Source organism: Cygnus atratus, chromosome 16, assembly GCF_013377495.2.
Source record: "Cygnus atratus isolate AKBS03 ecotype Queensland, Australia chromosome 16, CAtr_DNAZoo_HiC_assembly, whole genome shotgun sequence".
Lineage (NCBI taxonomy): Eukaryota > Metazoa > Chordata > Aves > Anseriformes > Anatidae > Cygnus > Cygnus atratus.
This window is the reverse complement of record NC_066377.1, coordinates 7,070,302-7,085,533: the sequence shown is the minus strand read 5'-3', so window position 1 is coordinate 7,085,533 and position 15,232 is coordinate 7,070,302. Positions and strand designations below refer to the sequence as shown.

Sequence of the window (15,232 nt, the reverse complement as noted above, 5' to 3'; positions counted from 1 at the left end):
CTGATATTAACAAATATGGAGAAAAAGAAACTAGCAATGAGAATTGCAATGATCATTCTTTAATAAATAAATAAATAAAATGTATCGCATTTCACACTGCATAGGTGGACAGATATTGCAGTAAGCTCACTTGAGTTAGATACAGTCTGGTAAAAAAAAAAAAATTGCTGAAACCAATTTATCCTCTGGACATAAGTTGCATCTAACTAAACTTTTCTTCCCTGTGCAACCTTTCTGTTCATGAGCATTATTAAGCAGGTCATTTAAGGACCTACATGTTAACTACCACCCAAATACAGACTTTTTGCCCCATTTTGTCCTCCTGTTACATTTCTACTCTGTGCAGTGCAAGTCCCAGAGATAAGCTGCTGCTAGTTCTGTCCTTCTTCCCTTCGCCTGTCCACCAAGCACTTTTATTAGTATTCAAAAAGGCCAGCACAAAACTTTAAGAAGTCAGGATCAAATTTGCTATCCGTTTGCTCACAAAGGAAGATGTCAAGAAGTAGCAGTAAGGGCACCACTCCTGCTTCAATGGCTTTACAGGAAGAGAAGGTGGATGATAGCACTGTGCAACGTCTGCAGCCCTGGTAATCAGAAGCAGGAAAGGCGAGCAATGGAAAGAATCCCTGAGCCCACACATCTGTCAGCATGTTTGAGCAGAAGCAGCAGAGAACCAGTCACCAATCTGCTCACCCAGATGTGAAGCAGATGGTTACAGGGCCCTTCCAAATAACCTTACTTCCCCTAGTCATATTAAGTTAGTTCTCTGCATTATTTTTTTTCCCATTATATTAGCAGATATAGATTTCATAGACTCATTTATCAACTATGCTATTTAACACAGAGCACATGGTCAGATCACTAGCAATCACAAACATGCAAGCTAACAAGACAAAGGCCACAAACACACATCTATTAATGAAATCCTTGCTTCACTTGCCTTTTGCAGCTCTGTTGTCTTCTCTAGAAATGCTCACTTTATGGATATAAAATAGATCGCTACTTTTTTTTTTTTTTTTTTAAATAGAATTATCAACTACATTTTCTATAAGAATAACTTCTGTTTTCAAGAAACACTCACACTTCTTTATCACCAACACCTTGATTAAATTATAGAAACTAGTGCAATTTCAGTGCCATCTACATAGTTAATGACTTAACTGCTGCTTAAACATTAATAAAATTAAAATATGAGTAATAGTATCATAGGCCAGCCAATTTTTTCAACTTGCTACATAAAACAGTTTAATAATTACATTAATTAGGTAATCCATTTAAGTAAAACATACTTCATTTTATGTATTTTAAAAAAACAAACCACCACACACTTACTTCCTAAGACTTCAGACAGTGTAAATCATCTGGTTTTTATTTACTGCCCAGAACCCTGCTAGCTTGCATGATCAGAAACACAACTACAGGCTTTTATTTTTTAGTGGACAACCATTTGAACTGATTTCTTATAGCTAGATGACATTAAGAAATTAGCCACAGAGTTGGGATTCTGAACTGTAATCAATACCATCTACATATCCCCATGCCTATCTTGGTTATTTCTCTTATTTTTTTTGTTTAAAGATGTAACAGACTGATAAGTTTCTCTTAGCAACAAATAGAATATTTTCTCTCCCTACAGAGATTGGAGGGAATAGTTGGCTTTCATTATATTCTGAGAACAGAAATAAATCCAATACGAGGAAAACACTGACAAAATTAACTTGGCTGGATCTTCAGTGTTGTAAAATGTAGCAACGCTGCTACAAATGAGCACTGCTGAACACTGGTCAAGAAGGGTCCAAAGCCAACAAGAGGTAGTAGGAGAAATTAATGAGGTGCTGAAAGACAAGGAGAGAGACACACACATCTGTGGCTGAGAGCAATTGCCCGCGAATATGTGGAGACAACTTCTTAAGATTGTTTGCAGCCCAATTTTTAGTGGTCAGGCCATATACTTCACACCAGACTTTCAAAAAGGATGTGAACATTTAAAGCAGGTCTCAGCTGCTGACAGGCACCTCTCCCTGGGGAGCCCAAGGTTCAGCTTTGCCATCACTTGAAAGTCTGGTTGGTGTCCTGTTATGAAATAGGACCATGAAATAGGTCTGAAGTGGGATGCACTAACTCAGCAGTGATGTACCCACACCCCCGCAGAAGTACCTGATATCTCTGTCCTTTTGTTCTTTGCAATGTATAAAAAAGTACTGTGGAAGAGCCAAGCCATGCCAGATACCATTCTTCTTCCAGACTAACACCCCAAGTTTACACACAAGGGCATATCAACATGATTTTGTTAATGCAAAGATAAAGAGAAAACTCCACCCTTATGCTCCAGTTACCCAGGTACTTGCTGAATAACATCCAAAACATCCTATAACAGTAGAGAGGTGGTCATGGTTACAACATTAGTCTTTTATAACAGGGTTTGAATAAACTCCTAGTAAATAAGACTAACCTCTGGCAGTATTTTCAGCTGTACTACATTCTCAGCTTTCACTTACCTAGCTCTCTAAACTACTGTGCCATAGCTCAATTCTAGAAAATTTAGGGTGACACAGTTAAGTTTTATTTATGAAGATACCACTGCAGATTAGACAGACATGCCCCTCTCTCTCCAAGGTGTACTACCTCTAAAATGAGAGCAAAGTAGACTTCTGTGTATGCTGCTCTGACTGAGAATGGGCTTGGCAAAGGAAAGCATCCTGACCAAGAGCACAGACATTTGCCTCCTGGAAGTTACTCCTCCACAGAAGCTGGGAAATGTTTTAAAGTTTAACATATTTACTTTCTAGCCTGCATAGATCTACATTCTTAGACACATTCAGTAACTTCTTTGTTTGTTTTTTGATAATCTCCTACATCCCCTCCAGACTATCAGTTTCCACGCTAGCAGATATTTCAGTCTGGCATCTGAGCACAATGACCTCACTTGGTAACTCCCTGCTAGCATCAGGAATGCCACGAAATTATTTAAAGACAACTCGTTCTCCCTCAGAAACATGCACTTCTGCCTCCTTCCATCCTGCAGGACAGCTTCCCATCGTGTCCCCCATAAACACAGAGCCTCGCTAACAAGTCAGCTCATCCTTGCATTAGTGTCATTGACACGTTATGCCCCAGTTTGTGCTCTGAGACTCCTCAGAGACTTCTCAGAGGCACAGTTTCCTCCAGAACTCCAGCAGAACCAGTTTATCACAGGACACCCTGGAAGAGACCAGTGTCAAACCGTGCCTGTCCTATCATACCTCATGCTAACCGAATTCTATGGTCTAATAAACCCTTTGGGGGACCAAAAGCAGAACCAAGCTCCTAGAATAATTAAACAGGTTCCAGAGGACTTAGAATTAATTTCCTATTTCATTTTTTTAAGTATTTTAACTCTCAAGCTTCTGAGCAGCTGCATATGTTGATTCATAGGTAAGAATCAAAATATGAGCTCATCCTTTGATATGAGACTGTATATCATCATTTATTGTTGCACCAGCATAAACTTCTCTCTCTCTGTCTGGTGGAAAAAGAGGCATAAATGCTACCCAGTACATACCTCCACCATTCATTGCAGGAGGATGAGTCTGAACAAATACAGCAGATCCATTTTTGACACTGGTAGGAGATTCAGGTAGAGCCTGAAATACCAGATAAAATGGTTCTTAGAGTTAGATACACCAGGGCATTTGAAAGATATTGGCTTCTCAATAAGTTGTAGTCAAGGAAGATGAGAATGGGCAGCTCTTGATTACCTGATAATTTATTACTGGGCATGCATTGTCTTCTTTAACTTCCACTGGGACACTCACTGTGTTGCCCATAGCTCCTGTGAGATGGGAGAAAAAAAAATGTACCTTCTTTCTCATTAATAGATTTACTACCTAACTAAAATTAAGAGACAGCCAATGGTGACAGACTTTGATAGCCTGTTAAATTCCTTGTAAGCCCCACCTGCTTTCCCCAAAGCACCTGCCCTTATCATCAGTCTGCACACATCAGAAGTATTCAAACCAGATTACACACAGGGGTCACAGCTGCTCACTGCAAATAGCACAGATTAATGAATTCTTCTTTCTTGAGGAAAGCTAGATACCATCACTGCAGTATCATTTGTTAGGACTCAGTAGATAGGAAAGACGTGTGGAGTTAGTAGCAAAATAAAATGACAAAGACCAAATAATATGAATGAATTACAGCAGCTTTGTGGGGTTTCACTTTATTTTTTCTTTTTTAATTTGAGAAAAAGATGAACAGAAAGGAGGCAACATGCAAAGAAATCACACACGTTCACATGTTAGTTCTGAAAATCTGACCCTGTGTGGCAGGCTATTCTGTATAACAAATCCCACAGAGAAACTATCCCTTTGAATGCGGCTGTGAAAGTATGGGACAGCTCTAGGCAGCTTCACAGGTCAGTTGCAGCTCACAGATGCACCGAGTGATGTTTTCTCAGCTAGCTGGAGCTGCAGCGAGACAGAGGCAACACAAACCAACCACCACTGACTTCATCTGTGGTCCTGGATGCATTTTTCAAGCATGCTGCATCTTGTGTTGCCACAACATTAACATCACTGCTACCCAAACTGGGCAGTTTAAAATAGCTTTCTCATGTTCACACCTACTGGAGTCACATCTCTGACTGCAACAAAAGCATAATTAACATCAAGTCATTAGATAATTCAACGTTTATTTAAACTGTTCTTATTTCTTTAAAGTGTGTTTAAGGAGCAGTATATTTGATTCATTTTTAGATTTTTATTCAATTCAATTTTTCCTACATAGAAGTATACATTCAACTGTGTTGTCTTTTTCCCCTTATGTATATTTATGTGCCCTGTGGACTGTAAATTCTTTGGGACCAAACACACTCCCTGCAACATGGTTGAAGGCTGAGGGTGGAGGAAGGCTCCTGTTGACTTTGGCTCAGGATATATATACATATGGAGCATTTAAAGCTGCACAAGCAAACAATAAGGGGAGATGCATCTGAGCCACACCTTAAATGAGGAAGGTCTCCAGAGAGAGGAAGGCTGAGGGCTGCAGCATTATCCTGCTGGATTTCCTGCACGGGCACCACGGGTGCCAAGTGCTCCTCTGCTCCTTGCTGCTGTGCTGTGTGCCTATATGGACCAGTGAAGCTGCAGAGGTGTGGAAGAGCATTTTCCTTAGCGCTTTGACTAAACAGCCTTTGACTATTAGAGAAAAGGAGGAAAAGAGCAGTTTTGCGAAATCACCTTCATTAGAATTTGAATCTTGGAAGTGGGGGAAACCTCTCATTTCAGCCTCCAGTTACTGCCTAGAGTTCCAGCTGGTTATGGTTTTTTTTTTTGGTAACCTCAATCTACAAACTTTTGCTTGACAGGGGTAGTTCAGATCTGGTTTCTATTTTATGCTGCATCCTAGCTGACATGAAATCCAAGCTGGGCCTCTCTTCCAAGCATGGTTTTTGTTCTTTGAGTGCCCAGTGCGGAGCTGGACACTGAACGGCCCCGCTGATGCTGAAACACAAATGGCAGCCACATGCTGCTGAGAAGCGCTGCAGAAATAGTGGCTGTAGCTCTGAGCCTTGATTTCAGACTGCCGAGTTGTTTTACAGGGATTTTATCTTCTCAGCTGATATTTCCACTATAAATCAGAACTTCTGATTTATTGTGGAAAAGAGCCAACATCTCCCCGTGGATGTACAATGGCCTCTTGTCCTTGCTATGTAGTTCTGTCTCCTAGCAACATTAAGTATTATCCTATCAGAAGGGAAGAAAACAAGATTCAAATCCTGCTGCTTAGTCTCAATGGTAAATTTAGTATCTAGTTGAATCTGGAGGATTTACTTTTGTTTTCCATTCACAAGGCCTCCTGGTTTATGCCAGGAGACAACTTAAGCAGAGAGTAGAACATTTGCAGGTTACGTGCTTCCTTTTTCACATGTGCTGTGAAATAAGCATATATCTGAGGGGAGTGGAGAAGCAAATTCCTATTTTTTCTTATTTATTTCTACAATGATTTGTAGCTCGATTCTCAGTTACTCTAGTTTCCTGTTGATGCAGCTCTACTCACGTCAAGTAAGTTATCTTTAACTGATACAGAGCAGAGATCACAGGCTCTGATTTCTGGCATATTTTGTCCTAGAAAAAAATTACCTATTTTCTACAGTCAAGTTTATAATTCTGACTGAAATAAAACATGCACAAAGGCCACATGGAATTTTAAAAGATTTTCACTTTACCAGAAGCTGGAAAAATCTTGGAGGCTATTTTTGATAAAAGACCAGGACTAACTTCCTACATAACCATCTCAGAATATGTCCCCAGAACACCGAATGCAGCGCTCCATCAAGCATGTATATTATAATTCTTCAGACTTTTACCTTCTTGCAGCAGTAGTCGATTATTGCATTGCATTGGTTTTTGTATGGTGTAAGTAGTTGCCTTTTTATCATGCTCTGAGGCAAAAAGTGGATACAGAAAAAAAGTGACAAGTCTGTGGCCATTTCTATGCATACAGAACACACTATCCTGGCCCAGATCCTCCAGTAAAATTAGTAAAATGTATATGCATGCATGCTTCTGCCTTATTTTAAAGAAAAATTGAAAGGTCACTGCCACCTATAGACAAAACTGAGTATTGGCAGAAATGATAACAAATACAAAATGGTATCAAACTGGCAGAGATTCAAGATGCCAAGCAAGCAATGTCACAGCTATTCATTTCTGCCATAGCATCTAGGAATTGCTGCTGCAGAGACTACTGCTTCTGACTGCATGCATATGTGGCTCCAGATTTGCAAAAAAAAAAAGAGCTCTGCTCAAAAAAAATAAATGGCTACATTTTTCCCAAAGTGCTCATGCCTCTAGTTTATACAAATAAATCATTTTTCTCTCATTTGAAACATCTTCTCAGGTCTGCTTGAAGCTAAAATTATTAAATGTGGAGCCACGAGGATTTAGGAAAAAATAAGCGGCTCCCAGTGCCAACAAAAGTTATATACACAACATCGGTCTTCAGGAGCTCTCAAGATCTGGCCACGTACCTGTTTCTAGTGGGCAGAACTAGACATTGTCAACTGCTGGAAACCTGTGTCCTGCTGTGAGTCTGTCCTGGTAAACTAGCTCGGTCCCAGACAAACCCAGGACAGAGTCCTACACTGTCGCTTGGGTGCTGACTCGGTCTGTCTGCTGGGTATTCTTGGTATGTCTCAGATATTAATCATGGTTATTTATGAGTGGTGCAACCACCAGGCAGCCCTGTCTGTGCTTTTTGTCCTACATGTGATAAACACAAAGCTGGTCTCTGTAGTAAGCAGTGAGAATGGAGCAAACCCTCACCAGACCTGAGAGGTGTTGCTGGCAAGATGTCTATTTTATTCACACAGGACAAGGCAATTCTCAGGGATTGAGAGGGGAAAAGAGAGGACCCTGATGCAAGAACATATATATATACATATTTTCCAAAATGAAAAGAAACCCTTAGAAATGAAGAGGAACCAGAGTAAGCACATTCTCATCCCTGGGCTTCCTTTCTAGATACAGACTTTCTGATTAGGTTTCAAGGATTTTATCCTCGTGGGGGGCTTACTCAGACCCACTGGAATGCAGCCTGACTGGTTTAAAAAGGAACATTTGCTACCAGCCTCCGGGTCAGACACAGCCCAGAAACAGTTCCTGTCCCAAATTATGCTTCACTGCTTCGATTGTAATGAAGAAGGGAATCCAAAAGAGAAATAGGGTTTTTATCATTATTTTTGTGTTACATGAACTGTAGTATGCCCCGAGCATGAGCTCAAGACTTGGCAAAATTTGTCTTTTTCTCTCACTTTCGGAAGCATTATTTTGGTCTTTGCAATGCGGTAAAACTTTTGAAAACTAAGAGAGAAAATTACAACAAAATCTACTGTGTACTCTGTCTAAAGCCAGATAAGCCTGACCTTTTTAATGTATTGACCAACCTACAATATTACGATTGCCTGTGTCGCAGTGTTTATTAATATAAGTACATACAGATTCAATTAATTTCACACCAGAACTTGCCATATGTTATACTTAAATGTCAGAAAATAAAAAGATCAACTGTGCCTAGTTCACTTTGTATATAATTTCATTATAGATACATCCACTCTGTAAGCATTGGAGAAAGACCTAAATAAATTTGTGTATGTTCTAGAGGCAGTGGAAGGACCTAGAGGCATCAGTTCATGCAAAAAGGTGTCCCAGGGCAAGGACTGGATCCTCAGCTCCCCAGTACATCCCTCTCCTAAATCCTGCCTCTTGGAGAACAGGTGAACATGGGGACGTGTCAGCCAGTGGCCAGCTAGAGGAGCAGATCCTGCTCTGATTCATGTGGAGCCAAGGAAGGACTAATAACAGGACAGGGTTTTAGAAAGTCTCCTTACCTTCCTTCCGTGCAGCTCTCAGTTGCTTTGTTGCAGGCAAAGATAACTTGGACAGGTATTGGGTGTGATGACACCAGTGGACAAAGGCATCTGAGGATTGTCAGTGGCTAAGGCAAAGAAATGGACAGACAATAGACAACAAAGAAGTGACAGGAGAAGGAAGGACTGAGATGACTCACCCAAAGCAAACAAGAAACACCCAAGAACAATCTGAGCAGCAACCAGGCAGCTGGCCGTGCATTCAGGACATGCAAAATTACAGTCCTTGAGGCTTTACAGGCAGTTTTTAACACAATTATTTCAGCCACTCTGCATTGTAGTCAAATGGGAAAAGCAAAATTGTTCAAACATTCACACCCCAGGCTTTCAGGGTGGGAACAGTCCTGACCTGGCTGGTAGAAATGCTGTCAGAAAGCAGATCTTTTTTGTCTTCTGTCCTTTTGTAGGAAATGCCAGTACACAGAAAGGGAAAACTTATCCCACATACATTAAAGCCCAAACAAAATGAGCCGAGCACTTGTAGGAGCACCTAGAACCATTTAGCGTGAGAGCATATGCAGGGCTCACGCATGGGACAGAAGTGAAGAAGGAAGAGAAGCGAAGCCAAGAAAAGCCCAGAGAAGAGCAGCAGCAGCAGCATGAGTTACCTCGGGGTGGGTGGCCAGGAACCAGTCCCCCAGGAGCCGGAGCTGCTCAGGGCCTGGTGCTGCTGGTGGCTCTGCCTCTGCTCCGGCACTGCTCACACACTGGGTGCAAACACACGGAGGGTGGAGTTGTCCACCTTCCCGGCCCTTCACAAAATATGTTCTGCTCTTGAGCCTTCTGGCTACCCAAACCTGTTCAAATGCGTATTTACAATTACGGCTCTGGGGGCAGCCCAGTGCGGTCACTGTGTTGGACGTGGTGGCTTTGTGCTGAGCACCTGAAAACTCCTTCCAAACACGGGTGTTTCCCACAGCGGCAGAAAAAACAAAGTGCATTTATTGACATGGCTGTTTGCTCTACTCAAAGTGGATCTTAATATCCCTCCATAACATGCAAACGGACCAAGTGTTTGTATCTGAAACCTGTTGTCAGGATTTACTACGCCCTCACGTGAGTCATGAAGCCCACGCTCAGACCGGGGTGCCTGCAGCAGGAACAGGATTGTGTTCTCTGCTTTCATACCACCTCACACAAAATAAAACTTGGTTTCATGAACTGGTGTTCCCAGAGACTCTCATAACACAAGCAACAAAAAGATCCTTTATTTGATAGCTACAGAAAGCAGCAGCAAAGAGTCTGCAGCAGGGCTTGAGGGAGCTCACACCTCCCCAGTGCAGCAGGTGGCCGTGGCCGTGCTGGTAACTCTGGCAGGATGTGAAGATACTAAAAGCATAATGGCAAATTCTCCTTAATTATTAATGAAATATCCCGAGGCCAGGGGTTCCCAGAAATTCTCTTTAGGCTTCCTTTCATCGCAGCCTGCTGTACGTAGATCACTTGACTGTCAGCTTCAAGTGTTCAAACGTATTAATCAGCTTGTTTCAGGTTGTGCATTGTCTGCACTGTGTGTCTCAGGATTCAACTACATTAGAACACTAGTGCAATCCCCTCAATCTTTTCCCCTGTTGACTTGCTCATATCATCTAGATGGCACTTTTATTTCTCTGTGGTGCTTTGTTTTTGAATATAATTCTGTTATTAAGCACGATAAAGAATCAGAAGCAGATCTGTAACAAGGGTGATGTGCTGGTTGTGAATGGTGTCAGCTGTTTCAGAAGATGATGAAGAAACAATATGCATGAAACCAGAGCTTCTGATTACTACCAGCTCAGCAGTGCATGGGAAGTTGGATGAATGTTCTGATTCTCTTATGTCTTCAAGCATTAGGTCAAGCATCTTTGTTATTTTTTTGTCATTTTTTTCTCCTTATTTTATCACTTAGATATTTCAAATCTTTGTCTACAAGCTCAGAAGATGCCCAAGTTCAGTCTTATAATCCTGTCCATCCTGTCTCTGGATGATAAACGTGGTGGTAGCCAGGAAACTTATCTGCAGGCTAAGGCACAAAACATGAACCTGATTGCAAAACAAGTCATCTGTTCAGTGTCTCTGGACTAGCTTCCACTCATTTTTAAAAATTATTATTATTATTTTATTTTTTGGTCTTTCTCGTTGTGTTTAATTATTATTGTTATGAAATAATTTTGAGATGCAAGATATAAATATTTCATTCCAGGAATACTTCATTCCCTAAAAAATGTCATTAAGATTAATTAATTCTTGGAGTATATTTTGCTTTCCCATGCGTTCATCAAAGGCAGACCAGAGGTGCCCATGGCAAAGCACTGCCTGCTTTGCTGTCCTGGAGGGGAGTTGTTTTCTGCATTGTGCTTGGGAATGTCTTTGCAGGATGCCAGCAGAGGGAAGAAGACTTGGGCACAGAATTTCCCCTCCAAAGCAGAGGAAACAGTGCTTTTTCATGATTTTTCAGTATATATTTTTTTTTTAAGTCCAAAATCTATAATGAAACTGTCACCAAATAAATCTTTCTCCCCTGCAGGGAATGCTCAGCATGTGCATCTGACAGCTGCATAAAACTTCCTGTTAATTAATGGCACAGAGCTCCTGACAATTATATCTGATTAGCCAGTTTCTTTTATTACAGTCCAGCATGAGAGCCAACAGCATTCAAATATTGACAATTGAAGAGCAGATTAATATTGGTTTGTATTTCCACCTGGTTTTGCTGTTTGAGGTCTAGAAGTGGGTGATGTCAATTTAAGGTGACGTCCATCTGACTGCTGTGGTTTATGTCACAGAGCAGGAGGGATGAGCAGCAATACAACCTCAGCAACACTAGGGAGAGCTGAAAGAGGGAACCTGAAGACCAGCAGAGGGAAGAAACAATTCGGCATGACTCCAGTCAAATTTTGACAGCTTCAGACAAAACACAAATGACGCTTTGACTCAGCCTTTCCCATTTCAGTCCCAGTAGGATGGATGAAGTGAGTCATGGGCTTCCTTCTTCTTTCCCATGAGGGAGGACCAGCCCAACACTTACATTGCTCGATTTGCCCTGTTTCCAAGGCACGGCAGCTGCCTCGAGCCCCGTGCCAGTCCCAGAGGGCAGCGAGGAGGAGCAGAGGTTTGGATGGATGTCCTGAGGGGTTTCACACAGCTCCCAGGGTCTGCAGGGCCTGCCCCGTGCTCGTGGCTGAGTAACAGCTGTAAACACCGATGGGTTGTGAAATAGAAGATACTTCACTTACAGTGAAAAATTCCAAGTTCATTGAGTTCAATTTCATTTCTGTTCAAGAGGACAGTGGAAAGGGCAAATTGGGTGCATTTTTGTCTTCTTTAGCCACAGAAATAGGCTAAGGGAGGAGGATTCAGCTAGGGTTACAGGTCTGCATTAGGTGATATGGGGCCTCCAGGCCAGCACCAGAGGGAAGTGGGCACTGGAATCAAGCTGGTGATGTGGAACTGTTTCTCTATAAATCCATCAGAAACTACATAACCACCTCCCTTTCTGTGGTTTCAGCTTAATCTAAATATCCAAACTACATTTAACATAATCTGACTGTTTCAGTGGGAATTTTCCCCAAAGAAATTGTTTGCCAAATGCATATTTTGATACCCTGTGTCAGGGAAAGCCATCCTGGCACAGTCCTCTCAGGAGGGTGGGAGAGACCCTATCCTTGCTAACACTTCAGTGAGCAAATGGCAAATGGCACAGCAAGAGTCTGAGTCTTCAGATGGACTGTGAGGTTCAGCTCTGTCAGATCAGTGAAGTAACTTCAGTAATGGCAGAGCAGGACTTCAGAAGCTCGCAGGCAGTGCGATATGTGGCTGAGGTTTTTACAGACCTGGGCATTCACAAACTGGGATGTTGGCATTCCTGCACCTGATCCCTGGGAGGAAATCCGTAATCCTTGGGAAAGACATGGGCTGGAAAGATGGGCACAGGTAGTGTCAGACATCACACCAGTGATGTGAATATCCCCTCCTGAAGAGCAGGTGCTCTCCCGAGCTAGGCCCAGAAGAGCACGTCTGAACTCCTGTCCCTCTAAAGCTTGCATGCCTGACTCAGAGTTACAGGGCAAGCTGTTTCTGCTTAAATTATGCCTAAGTTTTAATCTTTATTGGATCTGGCTTCTTCACAGTTAGTGCTTCCTATTCCCAAAGAATTATGTTTTCAGCAAGTAGGTTTCCCCCACTGTCTCTGACAGAGCCCATATTAATTGCTGAATCTGTCTTGTATTTAAGCCAACACGGTCTGAACGGGTAGTGAAAAGGAGTGAGTGATTGCTTCAGTGCAGGGGGCCCCGGGGAAGCAGGAGGAGCAGCAGTTAGAGAGTTAGAGCCGTGTACTCCCGGTATCTCAGGGGGATGGCGAGTGCGGCTGCAGCCGCAGTTGCTGTGGCCTCATGCTGAGCCAGCGCCACCGGGCTGGGTGGAATCCCGCAGGTTCCATGCGATCACAATGCAGAATTTGGCTCAGATGCTTCAGCTGAATGAGAAACATTTGCTCAGGCTGCTTACCAGAAAGAGCCTGAATGTGGTTTTTCAAGCTATGTATCACAGCCTCTGGTTGCTCCAGACTTTGATCGTGGTTCGGAGTGCTGATGTAAGAAGAGAACTGGTGATCTGTTATTGCCTCTGCTTCCCCCATCACAAAATCAGGCTCCTGCTGCAATTTTTTTTTTTTTTTTTTGAGGGAGAATTACAAAATATACACCAGCTATTTCTTCATGTGGGAGCTTCTAGAACAGATAAAAAGTTACTGTGTCAGGATTGAAACAGAGAGTTATTGTATACATAGTTCCTTAGTGGGTGGGACAGGCATTTGAACCACAATTACTCTCCTGTATGAGCATTTTATGTTTTCATCAAATATGCACTGATGATAACAATACTATGTTAAATATTTCACTTCATTAATACAGCTTCTGCAAAGGCTGGGTCACCGCTTTTGCCAGCTGTCACAGCTTTGGAGCCTGTTGGTGGTGTTTTCCCCCAGCAGTCTATCACCCTTCCTCCTCCCAAGCCCGAAATTTAAAATGTGAGGAGCTTGGATTATTGAAAATAAGAAAGAAGAAGAATTAAAAAAAAAAAAAAAAAAAAAAAGGAAAAAAAAAAGGAGGTTCATTGCAGACTGTGCATTTCTTTTCTTATTTGACAGAGACTAGCAATGCCACAAACAGCATGAACCTGCAGCAGCTCTAGTAGTAAGATAAGCAGTTATCTCAAAGTGTGCTTGACCCATGTGGATCATGCCTATGATGCTTTGCTGTCCTGAGGAGAGCCAAGAGTGGGGGTAAGATTGCCCCAGCAGATGATGGGATGGGATGGGATGGGATGGGATGGGATGGGATGGGATGGGGATCTGCCTTGGCTTTTAGGGGAAGTGTAAGTCCCCAAGTCAGGTTTTGGCTTGGCAAATTCCTGGTGCCAGCAGCCATGCAGGTGACGTGCTTCCAGCAGTCCTGCCTTTCTGCCATGGCTTGTAATTAAATTGTAGTTCACCACCAGCCCTCATGGCTTTGGGCTGGGATACCGCTGAGGAAATTGTCCAGGTTTTTTTTTTTGCTTTGCTTTGGACTTCTCTCAAGAAAACTTGTATTTGACTGCATTTAGGTACATTTTAGGTAGGTTATTTTATTTATTTTTTAATAATTCAACTTGAAAAAAAAAAGTTGTTGATATGAGAAAAAAAAATAGGAGTTATCAGATTTTCAGAATTCATACTGCTGTTCAAGAGCTCTACAGTATTACTGCAACTCTATAAATCCAGTAATATTTTACATTTTCTGTAGGAGATAATATTACCAGATAATAACTTCACAACTTAATTTAATATTTAAAACTGTAAATTCTGAATAGCAAAGTGAGAGTTATGCATAAGAAAGATAGCAGCTAAGCAAATTTCTCTCATCTGTAGCTCTCATATTGCATTTTAGCTCTAACTTCCCACTGCAATTCCTCCTCCAAGAGATCACTGCTGCAGTGAAAGCTTTCTGTTATTAATTTTGTAGTGAGTAGCAGTATTCCCTGGGGCAGAAATGAAACTGCATTCATTGTAATTTGTTCTATCTCGATTCAAATTTAGGAGAAAAAAAAAAAAAAAAAAGAAGAAATAAATAAAGAAAAGATTTCTAGGCCTGGTGCAGCTTGGAGTAATTATTTCTGGATTCAAAATCATGCCTCAGTTTTTGTGCTTTAAGTGAAGATTCACCTAATTTAAATGGAGCTCTCCAGGAGTGACAGGCTATTATTTGACACACTGTGCTTTTCAGTGACCATGACATGGCTTGATCTATTGGAAGTGGGACAGACCTCGAGGTGGGATTTGTACTTTCTGCATAATTTTCAAATCTGTGCTTCATTTTCCTCACTTGTAAAATATAATGACAACTTTCCCTCCCAACCACACACAGCATGATTTTGTAAAGGTTTGGGGAGCAGTGCGATATTACTGCAAAAAGACTCCCAAGTGTACAAAGAGAAGCCAAAACTCAAGTCCTTGCTCTTGGGTTTCAAGAAAAAGACATCCAGACTCAAAGAAATGCAAAGACTTGTGTTCTTTCTCCATTTCAAACATGTATCCCCAAACACTGCTGATGGCTTGCTCTCTAATAGCTTGTTAAACTGTTTCCCCTGGATGTAGTTTTTTTAAGGTGACAACTTAAATCCAAGTCTTTTTTTCCTCTGTCCTTTAGGACTGGTTGCGATGATATTCTCCTACCTGTTTCCCCACAGCAGTCCTCCTAACACCCCAAAATCAGCTGAGAGCCAGGCTTTGGATGGCAGAGGCGAGGTTCTGGCAGGCTGTGGCACCCTTCCCATAAGAGGGATTTCTCCAGGGCAAACAGCGGG

At 41.9% G+C, this 15,232-nt stretch overlaps 1 protein-coding gene across 8 annotated transcripts in view; it reads right to left on the bottom strand.

Moving 5' to 3' along the window:
* BCAS1 (brain enriched myelin associated protein 1) overlaps nt 1-15,232 on the bottom strand; it is a 212,120-nt gene that overhangs the window by 39,801 nt on the left and 157,087 nt on the right. The window contains exons 1-3 of one of the 8 annotated variants that reach the window (XM_035548457.2): nt 8,372-8,519; nt 3,738-3,811; nt 3,542-3,623 (exon numbers count right to left, since the gene is read on the bottom strand). In XM_035548457.2, the coding sequence (XP_035404350.1) occupies nt 3,542-3,623; nt 3,738-3,806 (151 nt within the window). In that variant the 5' untranslated portion in view covers nt 3,807-3,811; nt 8,372-8,519. Of the gene's footprint in view, nt 1-3,541; nt 3,624-3,737; nt 3,812-4,982; nt 5,119-7,012; nt 7,137-8,371; nt 8,520-15,232 lie in introns of those variants that run through there. The other 7 variants (XM_035548453.2, XM_035548460.2, XM_035548455.2 and 4 more) reach the window with 7 other exon arrangements.